Source organism: Bicyclus anynana, chromosome 9 (assembly GCF_947172395.1).
Source record: "Bicyclus anynana chromosome 9, ilBicAnyn1.1, whole genome shotgun sequence".
In the NCBI taxonomy this organism is placed as follows: domain Eukaryota; kingdom Metazoa; phylum Arthropoda; class Insecta; order Lepidoptera; family Nymphalidae; genus Bicyclus; species Bicyclus anynana.
The window spans coordinates 8,432,416-8,453,102 of record NC_069091.1 but is presented as its reverse complement, the minus strand read 5'-3'; the positions used below and the strand labels follow the sequence as shown (position 1 = coordinate 8,453,102).

The 20,687-nt window shown below is 37.9% G+C and overlaps 1 protein-coding gene across 5 annotated transcripts in view; it reads left to right on the top strand.

Moving 5' to 3' along the window:
- LOC112045039 (WD repeat and FYVE domain-containing protein 3) overlaps positions 1 to 20,687 on the top strand; it is a 51,588-nt gene that overhangs the window by 6,082 nt on the left and 24,819 nt on the right. Inside the window, exons 7-31 of one of the 5 annotated variants that reach the window (XM_052883656.1) lie at positions 85 to 123; positions 1,444 to 1,645; positions 2,395 to 2,714; positions 3,127 to 3,174; positions 3,448 to 3,821; positions 5,195 to 5,364; positions 6,105 to 6,272; positions 6,853 to 6,998; positions 7,397 to 7,553; positions 7,863 to 8,059; positions 8,438 to 8,596; positions 8,884 to 9,015; positions 9,587 to 9,741; positions 10,650 to 10,871; positions 12,399 to 12,548; positions 13,088 to 13,257; positions 13,891 to 14,265; positions 14,841 to 15,125; positions 15,492 to 16,069; positions 16,342 to 16,494; positions 17,356 to 17,650; positions 18,182 to 18,302; positions 18,729 to 18,907; positions 19,689 to 19,763; positions 20,145 to 20,354. In XM_052883656.1, the coding sequence (XP_052739616.1) occupies positions 85 to 123; positions 1,444 to 1,645; positions 2,395 to 2,714; positions 3,127 to 3,174; positions 3,448 to 3,821; positions 5,195 to 5,364; positions 6,105 to 6,272; positions 6,853 to 6,998; positions 7,397 to 7,553; positions 7,863 to 8,059; positions 8,438 to 8,596; positions 8,884 to 9,015; positions 9,587 to 9,741; positions 10,650 to 10,871; positions 12,399 to 12,548; positions 13,088 to 13,257; positions 13,891 to 14,265; positions 14,841 to 15,125; positions 15,492 to 16,069; positions 16,342 to 16,494; positions 17,356 to 17,650; positions 18,182 to 18,302; positions 18,729 to 18,907; positions 19,689 to 19,763; positions 20,145 to 20,354 (5,080 nt within the window). The remainder of the gene's footprint in view (positions 1 to 84; positions 124 to 1,443; positions 1,646 to 2,394; positions 2,715 to 3,126; positions 3,175 to 3,447; positions 3,822 to 5,194; positions 5,365 to 6,104; positions 6,273 to 6,852; positions 6,999 to 7,396; positions 7,554 to 7,862; positions 8,060 to 8,437; positions 8,597 to 8,883; positions 9,016 to 9,586; positions 9,742 to 10,649; positions 10,872 to 12,398; positions 12,549 to 13,087; positions 13,258 to 13,890; positions 14,266 to 14,840; positions 15,126 to 15,491; positions 16,070 to 16,341; positions 16,495 to 17,355; positions 17,651 to 18,181; positions 18,303 to 18,728; positions 18,908 to 19,688; positions 19,764 to 20,144; positions 20,355 to 20,687) is intronic. The other 4 variants (XM_052883657.1, XM_052883658.1, XM_052883659.1 and 1 more) reach the window with 4 other exon arrangements.

Below are 20,687 nucleotides of genomic sequence, written 5' to 3'. Positions count from 1 at the left end.
AGAAGTTTTCAGTATCCGGGACTAGTTTGTTTATTTTAGTTTAGTCTAGGTTTTGTATTTTACATTATTTTGTTATTACCACAGACATGAGAGACAAGATGTGCCCGATTATTTGACATCAGGGTAAGCACTGTTTTATAGATTTTATTATGCTTAGACAGTATTGAATAGAGTGTAATCGCTTTTTGCATGTTCATTAAGTTCCAAAATTGTTTCTAAGTTCATCATAATAGTCTAAGATCAGAGTTAGAAACGACCTTCGCCCATCTGTTTAATGGATTAGCTGCGTACGGCTCGATCGTTGGTAATAATGATTAGGCAAGGAATATTTTAAGCAATCTACTTGCAATATACATAATAAGATACCTACCAAATTTGACAAAAACGTGTATAATACAGATGGATGAAGATAGTTTATTATTTAAATTCGCTACTATAAATTAATGGCCTACTACAGGTCTAGACTCCTCTCCTTTTGGGATTCTAGGAGTTGAGACACGCAATTCCAATTGCATGGCGAGCTGAAATTTAAATATCTAACAATCACTGTCAGATGTTACTTCGTTCGTACGTTACCTTAAGCCGCTGATTTATCTTATGAGCTGAGTCGGATTTAAAATCGGGATCAACAGCTTAACGTGCTACCTCAAGCACGGGATGTAACGCCACCAACTTCCCAAATCTGTACTGTTACTAAAAAAATCTTGGAAGAAATAAAAATCTAATATTTCAACGCTCAACCCAGGAACCCAAGAGCTCATGATCTGTAGCTAACTACAGGATCAAAGAGGCATTTGTAAACAAGGCTTAAGTCAATTTTCGTTAGCATGTAAATATAGCCTCATCTTTTGAGCTTTAATGAATCCAACACATTACTAATGTATGCTATGGCAGAGAAGATTTTCTTCTTAACTGACGCTGCGACGTAACCACTTGCACCAGTAACCTCTTGCTGGTCATGCTTTAATTCATCATCATCAATTTATTTAACATTTAACCACATAACGGTCAAGCTACAGTATATATGAGTCTGTTGTTTCCGTCCGTTTATTCGCCCCGAGAATCTTCTAATTTTCAGTTCAGTTTCTCTGATAATACATGAAACCAAGCATGTTGCGCATATAAATAGCTACTCTAAGCCTTGCTAGCTCAATACTTATATCTATATTATTGGTTGCTCGCTCGTTGGACTATTACCGTAAGATATCAGGCTTGCTTGGAAAAGAAAAAGGAATACTATAATATAATGTTTAACAGTCATGACTTATATTTGCTTAATATATCGTGGCGAAAGATCTTATTAAATCTGTAAAAAAAAAATACTCGAAATATTGTATGTATAATCAAATTCAATTATTCGGAAGGAATCAATTTGATATATTGGATTGCTAGAGATAGATTGGAGATTTGTCTGCCATTGACACGATTCACAACTTTTCTCAGGTTGGAGGAAGACAGAGTGAGTGGCACCGAAGCTCGTGCAGCGCTGAGGAACTTGGTGCTGATGATATCTTCGCTATGTGCGTGCGGCTTCTCTGAGCTCCGGCCTACCAGGGCGAATACCGAACTTTTCCAACTACAGGGGTTCGTTTTGCCGCAGCCTTCGACGCCTGGACAAGCTGTCAGGAATGTTCAGGCTTTTCAGGTAAAGGGGGTTAACTTCATTATAGTCACTGTCTTTTATTTTTATGCTTCAGATGGTTTGTCAGTGTATAAGGAGGTCCAGAGTAAGTAACTGCAATAAAAATAAGTTATTAGGAGAAAGCCTGACTATTTTTGCAGCCCTACTGAGCCCTTTTTCATAAGTTTGTTCATCCAACGTAATCCAACGTAATGTAAATGAGATTTGTTCTTCCAAATAAGAACTCGAACAGCCTGGAGTTGTAAAGATGGCAGTGTTGGTATACCGTCATGTCTCAAGAGTACATAAAGCCGAAGGTATGCCGGGTTTACAGGAAGCCTGTTCTCCAAGCGTTTCGGAAACAAGTAAATATTACGTATTATTCAGTGAAAAATCATCGTTTATTACTGAGCAACACTTCGATTAAGGAAAAGCATGGAAAAACAAGGCCAAGACAGCAGCTAAATTAAGCATCCTGTATACTGATAAGTGGTACTTCATATTAAAACAACTTCTCGACGTATATCAGGCTCAGGTTCGAACCAGCATGGAGTACTGCAGTTACTTTTGTAATGAGTCTGCTAAATACAAACTCACTGCATTTGACTCGGTTGATCGTCACGCTAGACTTATGATCAATCGTTGACACGAACGTAACTGCAATGTATTCAGCTATGTTGCACAAATGTGTATGGCGGCAGTACTCTTGCAACTTGGGGAACTTGGGCACAAAGAGCTACCCCTACAATTAATTGAAATTTTATACTTCGCAGGTGTTGCAATCAGTATTCATGAAGTCAACGTCGGCAGCCCTGTGCTGCACCATCCTCGACGCCATATCCAGCGTGTACCACGCGGACAACGCCAACTACTTCATACTCGAGAACCAAAACACGCTCAGTCAGTTCTCGGAGAGGATCCACACAAAAAACGCTGAAATACAAGAGAAGTTTTTTGAGTTGCTAGAGTTTATCGTTTTCCAGCTCAACTTTGTGCCGTGCAAGGAATTGATATCACTCTCTTTGCTATTGAAAGCGAACAGATCAAAGAGCTGCAGCATTCTGTGTATGAAAACGCTGTTAAATATATTAAAGTGAGTATTGACTATGATTTTTTCGTGTGGCTATTTTATAGTGGTTGTGGTCACCGATTGTAGAGGAAGATAGAAATTTAATGTAGGTTTGGTGATGGTAGCATCAGTATAATGACTAATGCTTAGTCTCTGAAAGAATTGTAGCTTATTATCAAATAAGAATTGGACCAAATATTGCCTAAATTTAAAAGAGAACACAACCTTATTTAACTCATTCTTGAAAATTCAGTAAAAACAAAATCATCCAAATGGAAACTTTTTTAGGATGTCAGTTAAAATGCTATGAGGTTTCCTATTAAATATGCAAGCGTAGAAACATAATATGTACTTCAGTTGTTTTTTGTAGTGTTGGTAGTTTATTTTTGTTCAAACAACAATTTTACTCTTGTTGCATGCACTACCGAAAAAGAAGTAGTGGCAAGGTGGAGGGTAATAATTCTTCATCACAAGAAGGCACAGGGTCAGTCCTATTCTTATTTGAGCCATTTTTAGATCGCAGACTTGTGTTTCACATACCCACTGTATTATTTATGTATTATATTATATTTATTGCATGACACCATTAATAACATTACATGTATTTGTTTTGCTCAAACTAACACAAATGTTTTGTGCTTTCATTGTCTACAAATCATATGCATTCAACAAAGCATGTACAGTTTTTCAACAAACAATCTTATTGATGTATAAATATATCTCATTTATATGATTCTAATTAAAACAACTTCAACAGACACAATGCGATTTTCAAAGACGTCTACAGAGAAGTGGGAATGCTCGAAGTGTTTGTCACTTGCTTGTCCCGTTACGCAGTATTCCTCAAGGACAAACAACTGGAAGAAGAGAGATGTATTAGGGAAGGTGATAAAACCGAAAATGATGCACCAAAGCCTCCGGAACGGAAAAAGAGACAATCGAGACAGGATTCGTTGATAAAAGATCCTAATTCGGATGTGGAGGAAGAAGAATTGGGTGGATTAGTTATGGAGAGTTTAACTGCGTTGTTGAACGGGAATGTAAATAATTGCAACGTGTTTAGGGACTGTGGCGGGGCAAAGTGTGTGCATGGTATGGTTGTACACGAATCGTGCAGGAATAAAGCCTTGGGTGAGCAATGTTATAGTTATTTATTTATACCTAGCCATTGACCTCTTATAGTAATTATAATAAAAAGACGCACAAACATGTAGAAAATTTCACTTAAAAATTGGCCAATTTTGCTTTGACAGTTTCAGAATTATTGGTAAAGAAAATTATACCTAAAGGCCTTTAAATATAGTCCAATATTCATTAAAACCCCAAATTCAGAGCAAATTTAACCAAGGATTGGAAAAGAAAGTAAAAGGAAGGAGTTTAAGGTTGAATTTGCTAATGCGACTACTTGAATTGAGTGCCAAGAAGTTTTTGGCACACATTGAGTGGGGACGTTTTTTGGTCGCTGATTGTACATCTACGTTTTAATGGGAGATCGATGTACTTAGCAGATGCATTTTTGTCTGTCCGTCCATCTTTATTGATTTTACTTGTGTCGTTTTCTAATATTGAATTATGCGAATACCTTAACTGAAACCTCTTGCATGACGCTGTTTCTAAATCTTGAATATGATCTTTATAATAATAATAATAATAATAATAAAATCCTTTATTCAGCTAAAAAATACAAATTAAAAAAGAAGAAATTACAAACTAATACTAACAGAGCTTACAAACTACTTAAAGATACCTACTTAAATTACAAAGTTCCTCTGTCTGTACTTAGTATAATAATATAATAAAGAAATTCAGCTGAAAGGGGCGCTGCCTCAGCTCGATACTACAGTTGAGAGCTGTAGTGCTGATTTTCAGGCATGACCCCAGGGTGAGCTCACGGACCGATCGGACATACTTTTGCGGCGTCGCTAACAATAATTATAAAATAATAAAATTATATAAAATAATATACGATTAGTAATAATAGGTACAAGTCATATAATCATTATCAACCCATATTCGGCTTACTACTGAGCTCGAGTCTCCTCTCAGAATGAGGGGTTAGGCCAATAGTCCACCACGCTGGCCCAATGCGGATAGGCAGACTTCACACACGCAGAGAATTAAGAAAATTCTCTGGTATGCAGGTTTCCTCACGATGTTTTTCCTTCACCGTTTGAGACATATAATACAAGGTTACATTTCTATGTGGAATTTTGAAATATTTGTAATCTTTGTTCAGTTAAAACACCTATGTAGTTTGAAATGATAGTAATCTTTGATCAGTTAAAATACTCTTACTTACGTAGTTGCCATGAACCCTCCCGATGAAATGTTTGGATAATTTATATTACTTGTGTCTCAATATTTAGTTTGTGGTCTGAAATTTATGTGCAAATAGAAAGCCATTTCCAAAGAGTTTGCAAATGCTCTGTAGGCCTTGAAGAGCCTGATAGCAAAGTTTAGTTAGTGGTGCAAGTTATTAATTATTTTCTCCCCCCATCGTTTAGGGGTAGTACGGGAGTTAATAGTGAGTGGGTCTGGGGAAGAAGATATGTCCGCGTTGTTATGTGGCATGCACGCAGCGCCCAACGATGCTCTGAAACTAAAGCTGCACATATTGAAAGCTCTGCTTGTTTGTCTGCGGGACTCGCATCGGACGAGAACTATATTCAGAAAAGTGAGTGCTAAATGTGTAAACTTATAGCCTAGTTGACACTTTTAAAATCGGTTTTAAATTGTTCATTATTGTTCTATTAGTCCGTAAAAAATATATAAAAAAACTTCAAAATCCCAAAACCAAAAAGCGAAAATAAACATCGTATGTGCTACCTTCTGATCACTTTGAAGGCAGTGCCAAGCCAGTGACGTATTAATTAAAGCCGTTATTGAAAATACCACAAAAAAACTGTTTTTAAATCCTAAAACTTTATGATTTAATCGGCATAAGCAGCACCGCCTCCACAGTGATCAGACTTACTTTTTCAAAAAAAAAAAAAAAGAATTTTCAAAATCGGTTAAGAAACAACGAAGTTAGAAGAGGTAACAAACATTAAAAAAAAAACATACGAGTCGAATTGATAACCTTCTCCATTTTTTTGAAGTCGGTTAAAAATTTTCGAGACTTAAATATCTGCTCCTAAATTTTAATTTTAAATTAAGTTTTTGATTAAACATCTGATGTAATGTCAAACTATACTTTATCGGTGACATAACATCAAACAATTTTTTTTTTACTAAAAACGATAATTTTTAATATTTGCACCAAAAGTATAGTAGATACTATCTCAGGTCGCTAGTTAAAAATACATGTATGAAAAACGCCGCAGCTTCGATGATGTGATGTTACAACGTGACCTAACGTGATCCAACATAACATTTAGATTATGTATGTATGTTTTTAAGCAATCGGTTTTACAGGTTAGCGGCTTCGTGTACGTAACCAGCGTGCTTGTGTCTCTGGAAGGGAAGCTGCAAGGAGACGAGCCGATGGACCGCGACATGTTGCAGCTGATACACATAGTTTTCTACACAATAAGCACTGCTATGAGATTTGAACCGGCCAATGCGAAATTTTTTCATCACGAGGTGAGTCTACACTGCAAAACATACAACACTGTCTCAATTGTTGCTACTCGTTAGTTCATAATATCATTCTGCCTTTGGTACTGTGTCATAAGTAGTGCTAGCACCATGATCCAATTTAGAACATTAATTTATCGTTTACAATTGGACACTCTTCAAGCTAAACGCCTATATAAGAAAGTGCTCCTTCCCTCTATCACATGGTGTATCATAAATTGATTGATAATATACAGCATTGTACCACAGTTAAATAAATTGTGTTCTTTGGTAGGCATTGACCGTGTTGTATGTGGGTACTTTGGTAATAAATCAGTCATGTCACCGATGCGATCTTTGATTGTTGCCCCCGTATTATAATAATCATAATAATCGTAATATCTAACTGGCCGCAACACCATAAATTAAGATAATTGGATAATTGAAAAAATCATTCAAATATTACTTCTATATTATTCCTTTTTGTAGTCTTTTATTTTAAAGACAATTTATATATTTTTTATTTAACATAGAATCCTTAATAGTCAATACGCGTACTTGCATCAAACATCTTTGGAGTTTGCATAACAAATAATACTTTTCGCAGATTTGTATGACAACACTGTATGAAACTATACGCCTATTGGGTTGTTTCACCAAAGACATTGAGCTGCTAAACGATACGGAAGCCGGCGATCCAGAACTTTACGAGGTTTTTCATGAAATTTTTACCGGAAACATTTTAGAAACTACGTAAGTATTATTTAATTCTAAAGATTTAAATTTCCAACAAAGAATGATGATTAACATAAACCATTTGTAAATTCTGAAGTAGGCAAGCCTCATAATTCATAACATCGCCTGCCTGTCTGCAGCTATGGAGACCCATGTTTTGTCGGATATTCCAAAGGCAGAACATTTTATAGGAAGCTATTCACACTGATTTCATCTGTGTCAGTGAGGTATTGCTTCCTATAAAATGTTCTGCCAATGGATCGTTTAATACGAAGCCGGGACAGCCAACAAATGGAAACCGGCACTTATGCGTGCAAGAGATGTTTGGATTATAGAAGATAGATAGCTAGATGACACTTTAAAAACACTTTTTTTGGTCTACTTGAAATAAGTAAACTTTAATCCTGAATTTCTAGATTTCCAGAAAAAGTGCCGGTAGTGTTTGTACACGCGTGTATCGTGTTGAGGCTATTGTACGACGTGGCGCTGGATTCCTTTGACAAGCCGACGTTTTGTGGCTCGCTCAATGTGAAATCACCTAGCTTGACCAGACAAAGTTCAGCGATCAATGAGGTATGCAAATGTTCATGTAGTTTAATTTTCTTGTAACAATATAAAAATTACTTTTAAATTTAAGGTACTCATCATCAATACATGGTACGTTTTAGAATAAAAGTGAAAATGAAAATTAACGGTGTTCGGCGTGATTCTGTTAAAATACTCGTAAATAATTCAGCAAAGAAACGCTATTTAATCTGATTAATTATATGAAATAGATTTTACGCCGTTCCTGTTATTGTTCCGAAAGTGTGCGCCCCAGTAAATGTCTTGAAGAATAATCATAATTATGGTTACAAATCACAACTTTCATTTTCGTCTTAGGCGAAACCAGCGGGGCGTGCAACCCCCCTCAATCTATCAGTGGCTAACAACAGCGGCGAGGCGTGGGTGGTACATTCGGGGGTGGTCATAGTGTTAGCGAAGCTACTGCCCGCATTGCCGCGTCCGCCCGAACATGAGGACTACGCGCGCGCCATTCGCGACTACCTCGCGCACGTACTCAAGAGTCTTGTTAGAAGGTACGTCATCATCATCATCATCATCATCATCATCCGCTGGACATATGCCTCTTTCATATACTTCTAAACACAACGGTCTCGAGCCAGCATCCCTGCAACCCGCTCGATGTCCTCAGTCCACCTTGTCTACCAACACTGCGGTTTCTGGTGTGGGTGTCCAATCCAACCATAGCTTGCTCCATCGCCCGTCAAAAAACTTTGAGCCTTCTTTAAGAAACTAAGTATCACACATTACGTTATTACACCTTCCCGTCACAACTACATAACCGATTCGATTTTGAAATTTGGATTATAGAAAGATTATTATCAACTAAGTTAACGCATAGGCTATACTTTTGATCCTGGAAAATCCTTAAGCTAAATTTAAATTGTTTCTAGTGAACGTAACCAGCAAGTGATGTGTGGTGCGGGTCTGGCGGGAGTTGTATTGCGTGTGTGCGGCGCCGCCTTGCGCGCTGAGAAGCATCCGCTGCACGCGCCCGCTATGTACGTGCTGGAGCGTCTCGCCGCGCACGCACTCCGGCCTACTGAGCTCAGGTATGTGGTACTGCGTGTTTGCGGCGCCGCTTTGCGCGCTGAGAGCTGCACCCACTGGAAAATTAACTGATCCGCCATATTGAGTTTACAATGACGTCACTCTACAAAATTTTAGCTCTATCGGTTTAAGATAAACTGTTTTTGTTATTGATTTGCAATAGTCGTCATATAGTAAGTAATAAGACAGTTTTAAATAAAAACTTGACTTTAAAAAGAGGGCATAATATTATATAGACCGCTTAGTTTGTTGTGTACTGCTGTGACCCAAATGGTTTAAATAATTCCAGGGAATTCTTACGGATGGGAAACCCATTGAACTGCTTAGCTCCAGAACCAGGTCAAGTGTGGCAGCCCGGCGGACCCGTTCCTTTGACTCGAATAAAAACCTTGGTTTCCATGACTACGCCAAGAGATTACAGGTATAAACTGCTGTTTTGATCCAAAGTTTTAGCTTTAAGTATTTAGGTGTATAGTTCAGTTATATGTGAAAGCGAATATTATCTCTTTCCTTATGTATCGTATGCAATTCGTTTAGAGAGAGACGTATATGTTAGCAATACATGGATTCACCGTCGTAGAGAGAAAAACGAGCAGAGTCCAGGACCTTGTGACCAATGGATGTAGTGTAGGGTTAAGGTTTTTTACTCCCTTCCTCCGCTCATGTTGTTCTCCCTGCCAGTGCCTAGCCAAATTTGGTAAGATCCTATAAGAGCAGCTTTGGATACCCGTTCTAATATAACTAAGTAACTTGCTGCAGTTCTAGAAAGGCCAAGGTCTTTAAGCAAGCTATAGAGAGATTTTTCTGGTAATCCTTTCACACCTACTTCTATGGCATATAGGCTAATCACATAGCTATTTTTAGTTAGTTCATTTGTTAGGTCGTAATATTTGTTCACTTTTATACTGTCGTCCTTCGGAATGTTATTTATCTCACCTCATTAAACATACTATAGAAGATAATTGTTTAAATCCGTAGTAATTTTGTACCAGGTCACAAAACTCATGTACTCAACCACCATTTGTTGAGTTCGACATGTCAGCGGAAGGCTTTGGTTGTCTCTATCTGCCCAGCATAGCGCCTCAGTCTGCAAATCTAAACGCTCTGGGCACTCAAGATACTGCCACGCTCGGTGGAATTGGTTCAGGTAAGATATTTCTTTTGTATAGTTTGTTAATAACCCCGCCCAAAATATTTTATAACCCAAAAAGACAAATCTGGAACAAATGGTAAACTTTGGTATAAGTTCTGTGGTATTGTTTCAAAAAAATAAAAATTTTGGTAATATAGTAAAACATAACATCAGACAATTTGGCAATTGGCAAAAAACCTTGCTAAAGTATCTTCTTTGTCTTAGCTTTATCTAAATACTAGCTGCTGTGAATAAAATTTAATCAAAGAACTGTATCACAATTTTTAGTTTTAGTTAGGTACAATTCTTTTTAATGCACTCTTATTTGCCTTCGATTTATAATACCACAACAAAGGAGTTTGTTTGTGTGTTGAGGTTGTTTTGGAGTAATAAGTAGAGAAGATATTAATTTCACCCGTTTCTTGAAAATTACTGTTATTTGAAAATTGAGTTTACATTGAATCACGTTCTGAAGCCCTAGGAAATTAACATGGTGTCATCATAGGCAGAAAATAAACTTGCTTGTTATCTTGTGCTGTCCCAGCATCAGCAAGAGATTGGCTTGCATAAAAAATCAATCAAACGAAGAACGTTATATATTGGATAGAAGCAGGCGTTATATATTGGACAGAAGCAGGCGTTACTTAGCGGAAGTTCATCATGATTGTATAATGATTTATTTATTTTGTTACCATCCGCGAAAAGCCGACGAACCCATGCGACAACGTCACCCAGGTCTGACAAAATACTCTTTACGTACGTTTCACCCCGAAACCGGAGCATCCTCAAGAGATGTCGACTCTACAACGCGCAGTTGCAAAGTGAACGCAAAGTTTACTTTGCAATTGCTAAAACCATATTTAGTTTTAATTATATTTTTTTCCTTATACCGAAAAAGTGAGGAACTACATTTTTTTTTACAGGAGACAGAGTTTTCCCACCTCAAACAGGCTTAACGTATTCCACGTGGATTTGCGTGGAGAAATATTCGGACCCCAGGAGCGATCCGCACTGCGTCCGGTTGTTGACCCTAGTGAGAAACATCAACAACAGCCGGGACGAACATCTAGTGTGCCTCACCGTGGTTTTGTCTGCGCGGGACAAGGCGATCATTGTATCTACACAGGAAACTTTGGTTCCACATAGTAAGTTTTGGGAGTTATTTACCTTGGGTGTATATTGTATGTTGATTATGTGATTGTATTGTAAATATTTTGATATTCTACGATAAACCATTTATGCTACCATAATCTAACCATAGCTTTAGAACCAAAAAAAGATCCTACAAAAGTATACAGCTTTTTGCGAAAGTGCTCGTCTGGTACTACCGCCATGCTTATGTCTAACACTAAGTACCTTTGATGTGTACCGACCTGTATGGTATGGTTGCCGGTCTATTAAAGAGGCACATGGTTTAACATGTACGCCTTAAATCGATGGACTCAGAGCGGTATTATGTATGACGTGTTCCTTGTATGCCTTGCTTAGAGTCGCTTGGTTTATGTGATGGTTTTTCACTTACCAGTGGCGCTAACATCCGGCCATGAAGAGAAATTATAGACAAAATAACGTCCAATCGCGCCGAAATGAGGTTTGAATACATTGATTTTAATGATACATTCGGGTAAATAAGGTCAATGTTAACTAATTTATACATAAAAAGCAAAGCTTGACTGGATATTTGCAAAATAAATAATATTATAAAATTTCAAAATCTATTAAAATATTTTATCGTAATTAGAAGAAAATTCATACAGTTTTAGCTTCCTTACATTAAATGTGACATTTTTTAATATATGAACTATAAACATAAACGCAGAAATAACAAAGATATTAGTAATTTTGTTTAAACGCCCATACAAATCTAACGATCATTAATTGCCTACGACGTCATTATTTCGTGCCATTTTGTATGGGACGTTTTTCAGGGATCCGCGGCAGCGCCGCAAATCTGACCCTTTAAATCCCTGTAGCTCCGAAAGTAATGATTGCAGATACCCTGTTACTTTTACAAAATTGCTTTACTATTAGCATTCTCTTAATTTATATACAATTTAAATTTAAAAGACTGTCATCATCCCTATTGTATTGTACTGTAAATATTTTTATATTCTCCGATAAACCATTTATGCTACCATAATCTAACCATATCTTTAGGACCAACAAAAGATCCTACAAAAATATTCAGCCTTTTGAGACAGTGCTCGTCCGGTACCACCGCCATGCTTAACACCAAGTGCCAAGTCTAACACTAAGTACTTTCGAGGTGTTCCGACCTGTAGGGTGTGGTTGCCGGTCTATCATGAGGCACTCAAATTGCTGTACTCAGGGCGTCACTTCGCTTTGTTTATAGGTTTTTCGCTTGCCAGTTTCGATAACATGCGGTTATGAAGAGAATTGTAGACAAAATTTCGTCCAATCGCGTCGGAGTTGTGCCTCCTATCTCTTTCGTACCAACGCAATGAAATAGATAACATGTAGCGAGAATTACTTCAGTTTGCACCACCATTTATTTCTATATTTTTCTTCACGAGATTATCTTGTTGGTCGCCACGTGAGCGGACCCCTTGCCATCTGGTTGGTTCATCAATTATTACTTTCAAAAAAGCCCATGTTCATTACTGAAGTCCAACAGCTCATGATGATGATACTAATTCAACGTGGATTTGCAGACGTAGGCGAATGGGAGCCTGACGGTGGCGGGGAGTGCGGCGCGCGCGTGTGGTGCCCCGACCTGCAGCATGAAGGCCAGTGGCACCACCTCGCGCTGCTCTTCAACCGCGCCGTGCTCAAGAACTCCTCCTTCTCCCTATACCTAGACGGTAAGTAAAATAAAAACATTATTGTCTGTGACGTAGGTTTACGGACGGTAATTTTACGTGATAACGACAGACAACATTGACGAAAAATTGCATATTTATTAACGTTTAAACTAAAAATGATTCTATCATTTGTTATGCGCTCTCGCTTGCACCCTCGGCTCCGGCATAACGTGACGTAATGAGTCATGCTTTTTCGTGCGTGGCGTTCATATAGAAGACGGTAACACGTCAAAACGTGTCTAAATCGTGTGTGTCAGAACATGTCAAATCTATATCTTATCTCGACAGTATAATGTCTATGAACAACCATTGTAAAGCCACAAATGCACTACTTCAACAAAGTCGCAAGTGAGCCGAGTAGTGTAGTAGTGAGGCGCTTCATGTTCAGACAACGATCGGAACTTGAGCGAGCCTAATCGAAGTTAGTGCGTTCACTATCGTATTCGATTAACTTCGATGAAATTTGCGAGTGTATTGGGGGTTTAGAATGGTTATCTTCATTCATTCATTCATTCAGCACGTTTTGCACGTATCCGTAGGTCAGCATATGCATTCGGGTAAACTGCACTACGTGAGCGCGAACCCCGGCGGCGGCGCGGCGACGTTGTCTGGCGCGTCGAGCGTGTACTGCGTCATCGGCACTCCACCGCAGTGGAGGCGGTACTCGCGGCTCGTTTGGCGACAGGGCCCTGCGCTTTTGTTGGAGGATGTGCGTATCATCATCATCATTATCAACCAATATTCGACTCACTGCTGAGCTTGGGTCTCCTCTCAGAATGAGAGAGGTTAGGCCAATAGTCCATCACGCTGGCCTAATGCAGATTGACAGACTTCACATTTAGAGAATTAAGAAAATTCTCTGGTATGCCGGTTTCCGCACGATGTTTTCCTTCACCATTTGAGACACGTGATATTTAATTTCTTAAAATGCACACAACTGAAAAGTTGGAGGTGCATGCCCCGGACCGGATTTGAACACACATATGCATATAACATATAGTATTATTATAAATGCGTAAGTTTCGGTGAATTATATGATCTGAGGTTATTATCATCATGTTTACAGCATACATCATGATAATAACCTCAGACTAACTTTTAATAAAAATTTTAATAGTTTTCCAATTACAGCAATAAGTACGCTTTTGATCAATAGTTATAATTACAATGTTAATAGCAAACCTTAATAACTGCTAAACAATATGCCTACAACAATTACAATATTGTTATCCTTTAGTTAAGTCAATATTTAGAAAGTTGGTTTGTTCCAATTGGTCAAAGACCCTGAAGGTTGGATACAATGAAGTACTTTAATTAAGTGACAACAAATTATCTTTTGCAGGTGCTTTCAGCTCAAACGATCTCAATAATGTACCAGCTAGGTCCTCACTATGTGGGCACATTACAAGCGCCATTGCCACCAGGGCAAAGCCAAGAGCGTTTACCGCCATTGATTGCTGAAGAGAAAGTTGTGTTTGGAATAAACGCTCGCGCGTTATCGCAGTTAACTCTTGCGAAAATTCGAAAAGTTTATAGTAAAAATGACAACAAAGCGATAGCGAAGCAACTGGGCATGTCTTCGCATGAAAATGCGACCCCCATAAGGATATTACATAATTCGGCGGGTCATTTGATGGGCCCCGCTAGGTGTTTAGGGGGCACGGTTGTGGGATATTTGGGTGTTAGGGTCTTTTGTCCTAAACCGGCAGCCATTATGGTAAGTTTGTTTTGTTTGTTTCTATTTTTAATATCTCTTGTTATGAATATGTCAACCCCATTGTCTAATTATTGTTGTATCTTTTATATGTTTATTGTAACAGAAACAGAAAGCCATAATACATTCTAAATGAAAAATTTAATTTGTTCTCCTCAAAATTTGTTCCATACTATCGGCCTTGGCATACGTACTGTATGCTTATTTCTGTGCTTTAGTATTTTGTTACAGTCCAATTACTATTGATTTACTAATCAGTATCATTGAATACGGGGCCTGTAAGCTTACCATGCGTATTAACACATTTTTAGGTGTTAGCGACGAACGGTGAAGTAACTGATGCAAAACGTTGATGCAATTACTTTCAATTATTTGACATCTTTAATGTATCGGACAATCACAGAGAATATGTCTATAACATTTTTGTTTAATTGAACCTGAGCAGATAACTGTCATTTTAGTTCAACTTACTTGCCAGGGTCTATACTTGTGTTTGCTTGCACGTTTATTATGATTTTATGTTTTTTTTATTATCCTAGCTAATGGATGAATTTCATTAATAAATAAATAACTTGCAGATAGATACAGTCGGAGGTTGTTCAGTTTTACTCGGGTTGATAGCAATGGCCCAGGATGTGGAATGTTTATACGCAGGCGTGAAAGCCTTAGTCTGTGTGGTGCGCTCCAACAAAGCGGCCCAGGCGGAGATGGATAGACGGAAAGGATACCAAACTTTGGCAATGTTGTTGAAGCGAAAGAAACAGTTGCTTAATTCACATATACTGCATTTAATATTTGGACTGGTTGGAACGGTGGACAGTCAAAAGGAAACGTCTTCGATACCGAATTTGACTGCGTTTCAGGTAAGTTTCTCGATTGATTTATCATTCCCTTTGAATGCATTGAAACATTTTTGAGTATAAGAAACACTTAAGGTCTTTGTAATCGTCTGTCAAGTGAAGTATCTGGTTGTAATATTTTTCTTCTATACGAGTATATATAAAATGCAAACGTGCAAATTAAATTTTATCAGGGAGGTAGTTTATAGTTAGTCGACTGTTAAGAACGCCTTTTTCGATAGGAAAATTAAGGAGGTCATTTCGGAGGTCTAAGGGTGAACGAAATCGTTAGCGTCAAATATTATCGTATTTAAAATGTTTACGAAACCAGTTTTTACAGTTCTGGTCGTTCAGTAATTATAACTTAGAAAAACCTTTTTTACATTTTAGGATCTTATCTGCGAATTAGAAGTATGGATAGGTGCGCCGGGAGGATTGATAAAATCTCTTTTAGAACACTTACTGGAACTAGCTACAGAGACCGCTCACAGAACGCACAACCTACGCACAATGAGAGAGTTGCAACTGGTGCCGAAACTTCTCTATATAGTCAATGATGTTAAAGTACCAAGCACAAAGAACGTACTCATACGTCTATTAGCCACATTATTAGGCGGACCTCCACGACCCAGCGACTTACTATGTCTGGGCCAGTTTTTGGCTTACACACTGCCTTTGCCCTCACAATCAGAACAAGGAATAGTTATCCTAGAAGATTTCGAAAACGAATGTGAAGGTGAACACATAATATTGAGGAATAAATGTCTGTCAATTTTATATTATCTCCTATTCGCCACTACGAATTTGGAAAACACTCATGTTTCTGAAGAAGTCTCAAGGGTACTGGGTTTGGACTGGTTGCTAAGTTTTATGCAAGAGAATGTTCACCCCACGACTGTTTTGTTGGCATGGAAGATACTAGTCATTCTGTGTTCCGGCCAAGGACAGCAGTCGCCAATATTGCAAAGGTATGTTCATCCAATGGTGCTGAAATCAAGGTGTACAATTATTTTTCATAGACCTTTCTAGAGCGTCACCATTTCCGGTAAGTTTAACATGCGTATTTTGCACTTATCCATTGGCATTAGCCATAAAAAAATTGGCAGTGTTAAGTAACAGCTTTCCGATTTTCTTTTTCAATATTTCATGTGAAAAAGATAGAACTTATTTTCTATTCTCGATTTTGTTGTTCGGGGCAATTTAATTGACACCGATAAATTTCAAGCAAAATTTGTTGCAGATTTCGCGATGGAATGGGTAATGGAGGCTGGCTGCGGCACACAGAGTTGGTCGCGTCGCAACAGGCCGGTGTGGTGCTCACGGCGGCCGTGCACTCGCACTCGCATCTCCACACACAGCTGCTCTACACCTCCGGCTTTACTCTGCTCGCCTGGTACGCTCACATCATCTATACTATTTTAAAACAAAAATGAATATACCTAAGACCATAGCTGGGCACCGTTAATGAAATAGTTAACTTCGTTAATCGTTAATCCGCTACAAAAAAAGTTAGCTTCGTTAAACGTTAAAGCGTTACATTCCGGAAGAATTAACGCAAGTTAACGTTAATCGTTAATCCGTTAATATGACTGGTTAATATTGCATTTTTAAATCATTGTGTGAGATTGGAAATTTACCATTGGAAAAATAAAGGTGAGCACTGAGGAAAAGTGCCATCATTTGTTTTTAGTTGATTTTATCAATAATTTTAACATACATATAGTAATTTGTTGATTTATTTGAAAAAAAAATCTTTCATAATTTCTTACTTGTCTAAACCTGTTAATCACGTCGCGCGGTAAATAGTAGGCATTGGATTAACGATTAACGGACTTCTGCATATTAACGGAAGTTAACGGGTCCGTTAACATTTTTAAAAGTTAACTTAAAAGTTAATCCGTTAATCAAAATGTTAACTTCGTTAATTAACGATTAACGGATTAACGAGTTAATGCCCAGCTATGCCTAAGACCACACAAATGAAGTAAAACTTCTTTCAAATTAAAAAAGTAAGCGCCATCTAGTCTCAGGCAACAGCTTCTTAAAGAGTAAAAAAGGGTTTGTTTCAATGTTTTCTAATAACGCCATCTACTGGTAGTCTCATAAAATAAAAACTGTTTTACTATGCCTGTAGATGGCAGCATACATTTTATAAGCATTTCATAAACTTACCAAGTCAAGCGTGCGTAAAAAAGTTTCCTTCAATAATAAAAAGCCTTAAAATGGGTACCAAAGTTGTCACTGTCTATTTTAGGTTGTCACTCTCCCACCTCCAAATACCGGAGTTATATTACTTGCTGTTCGGGCTAGCGCTGGGCCAACCGATGCGTTACGTGGCCTGCGACAAGGTGGTTTCGGTGGACCGAGTATGGGCAGCCGCTTGGGGCGGTACGGCTCCTTCTAGACAATCATCTGCCGCCGTAGCCGCAAAGATAACTTTGTGCCCAGAAGCTGTCGTGATCTTACTCGCTTGTGTCCGGTCTTTGATACATGCGGAGGCTGGATCGCGACCGGAATGGCTGAGTGATCATCCAGTTGCTATTGTACAGGTAAGTCGCAACAGTACAGTTGTTTCCACAACTTATAGCGTATAGCGTATATTACTAGAGCTATGTCAGCTTGCGCCGATTTAAGGAGTTTTGGTGTCTCAACTCATCGACCCAACATTAGTCCACACAGCGTACAAGTGTTCTCTCATAGAACCTGTAGTGTAAGACCATAGTCCGCCAGCTGGTCAATTGCAAATTTGCGTACTTAGAACATAATGGAGATTTTTGTAGCAGTTAATTAAAAATTAACATACGAAATTAGTGAAGGTCTGTTCTTGTGGTAGATGTTATGGCTGGTTTACCATCTTACTGGTAGACATGCCATCAAGCGTTCTAATACGATTCCACGTAGAAACCAGTCGGCAACAAAAATTACCTTTGCCTTAGTAGTTTAATTTCATTACCTCCTGCATCGTCAGTTGACGTCGTATTTTGCATCCAAGCTAATTTGGCGTTGAATAAAAAATAAAAAATACATGTATGAAACAGAAGATTTGGATACCTATATTTTTTATTATTTTTATGTCTCAGGTGTTATTTTCCTTCTACAACACACTGTCAGACTTCGTAACGCTAATGATGAGTGCGGAAGTTTTGACAGCATTGGCCTCGACTCTATTTCCTCCGAACACATCGAACGACATTCACTTGCGTAAGTTAAAATTTAACCCATTCGTCGTTACTAGTCCTTAATAAATTGCTTCTAGAGTGAATTTAAACTAAAACACAGTTGTTCACAAAATATATGATACAAGAAATATACCTTTTAAAGGTCGTCATGCTTAAAACTTAACTCCCTTTCACTCACATGCAAAGTAAATTTATGGACGCACAAACGCACAGACACGATTTAGGAACTGCGCTGAGCTCTCGGGGCCGTCGACCAACTTGTGTTGATGACAAGAATACGCAACATCGGATTCGTCGCGTCACGCAAATTGCATTTTCCGCGCACCTGAAGTTCAGTAAAAAGTTGAAAACCATCAATAGTCAATATTCACTCGAGCGATTTTTATTAGAAAGAGATATATTTAAACTATAGTATATACTGGAATTATAGTTAATGTCATTATTTTAGCAATATGTGAAAGCGGCGATAGTTCAGGCGCCTCGACGCCAGGGTCAGAAAAGGATGTAGTCATCATAGGTAGTTCAGCCTCGCTGACTCAGCACCCGGCCCGGCAAGCTGTTATGGACTTCCTCAGAGTCATCGTCCTCGACTCTCTGCCCCTCAGTGTCACTGCTAAAACGTCACCTGTGAGTAAACTTATTGTTTTCTTTAATTTTAGTATAATATTATGGTTATAGTTCAACAATTCAAGAGCATGAATTGAAAGAAAAGTTCAATCTTCTTCCATTATTGTTACAAACCCCAGTACACTAGTTTAATAACCTGAAGTTAGTTGTGTTTAAAAGGCAGTGTTTTGATGAAAAATCTATGCATGTGTTAAACGGGAGTGGAATGAAGAACTATTTTGAGGTTATATTTAAGTAAAATTTGATAAGTTTTATCTTGGTGTCGAACTTTATTACATATTGTGTATTATTAAAAATCTTTTAAATACAAGTGTTTTTGTGAACTTAAACAATTAGTACTAATACAATAGAGTTGTTTATATCCTCTAAATGTTGCACTCAAAATAATGCTTATCGATTTTGGTGTGGTATAATAACTTTACAAACAGCAGTTTCCAAATAGAATTGTTTGTGTTTCCTCCTGCATTGTACCCAGCAACAACTTCACGCAATAATGGCGACAATCACAATTGTTCAAATTGGCTGTTATTGTTAGATTCTGTTACGTTAGATTATAGGGATAACATTAGCCTATGTGCACCAGATGATAATGTCAAATTTTATACAGTTCCGTCTCGCTAATGCAGTATGAATGGTGTAACTTACCAATCGTTTTTATTTATGAAAATATTATTAGAAGAGAAATCAGCCAATAACAACGATTGCGATTTTCGTAGCTGATAGCAGATGCTATTTTGAATTCAAATAACAGCCTACAGCGAGTGTTGGATGTTGTTTCTAGAGCGCTGTCCCCTCTGACTCAGTGCCACCGTCAATGTTTTGTACGCCCTGCGCCACAAGATCATACTTTTATTGCGTAAATATGCGGAATACTATTTACTATTCTACATCAAATTATATAATCATGACTAACGCTTCAATAATGCTTGTCAATTTTAAAATATTCCATCATTAACTATTATTGGAATGTGGGTTTCTTGAAAATGATTTATACCTGCTTGTCTATCAAAATGGGAACGAATGGTTTAAATGTAACAGCTTTGGGGCTTTTCTAGTAATTATTTCGTTTAGGATAAAAGAACATAAAGGATGTCACTTACATTAAAAGAAAATGTATGTATCAGACGATTCACAATAGACTTTTCAAACTAATTTCCTTGCAATTGCACGCCTTGCAGTCTTAACGACTAATATTACATCAGTTTTGTAAAAAATAATTGTAAATTTTTACTTTCAGGTAATAGATCTAGTACTCGACGCGTCCCCTGCCAATTCAAATAGCAACCAGCAAATTGAATACCAAACGGAAGTTCTAACAAGTATAATGGAGAATTTATTAAATACTGAACTGTTTGGTTCCGAGTCGAATATATCCAATGTGTGTTACTTGGCGGCTCGGCTGGTGGATAAATTGTGGCAGGGACAGTTATCCAGGGATCCCCACGAAGTAAGTTCAGATTCATCTTTGATAAAATAGACAAATTTTAATGCCAAAATAAGTGCCGTTGGTATTAAAACAGAGTAGCTATTTAAGACAATTTTAGGATTTATTTGTTCCCTATGTCAATCTATTCTAGAAAGTCATCGAAAATTCCTGGACAAAATCCAGGATAGTATCAATAAAGGTCAGGTCAAGAGTACCCTAAACCGACGAACTTGTGTAAAATAATTGTTAAAAATGGTACAAGCAAAGGAGGCAAAGATCGTAGCAAGCATTGTAGCATGGACTCGAAGCAAACATGGAAAGACATATTTCTGCTGTCTAATCCTTAGGGAATGT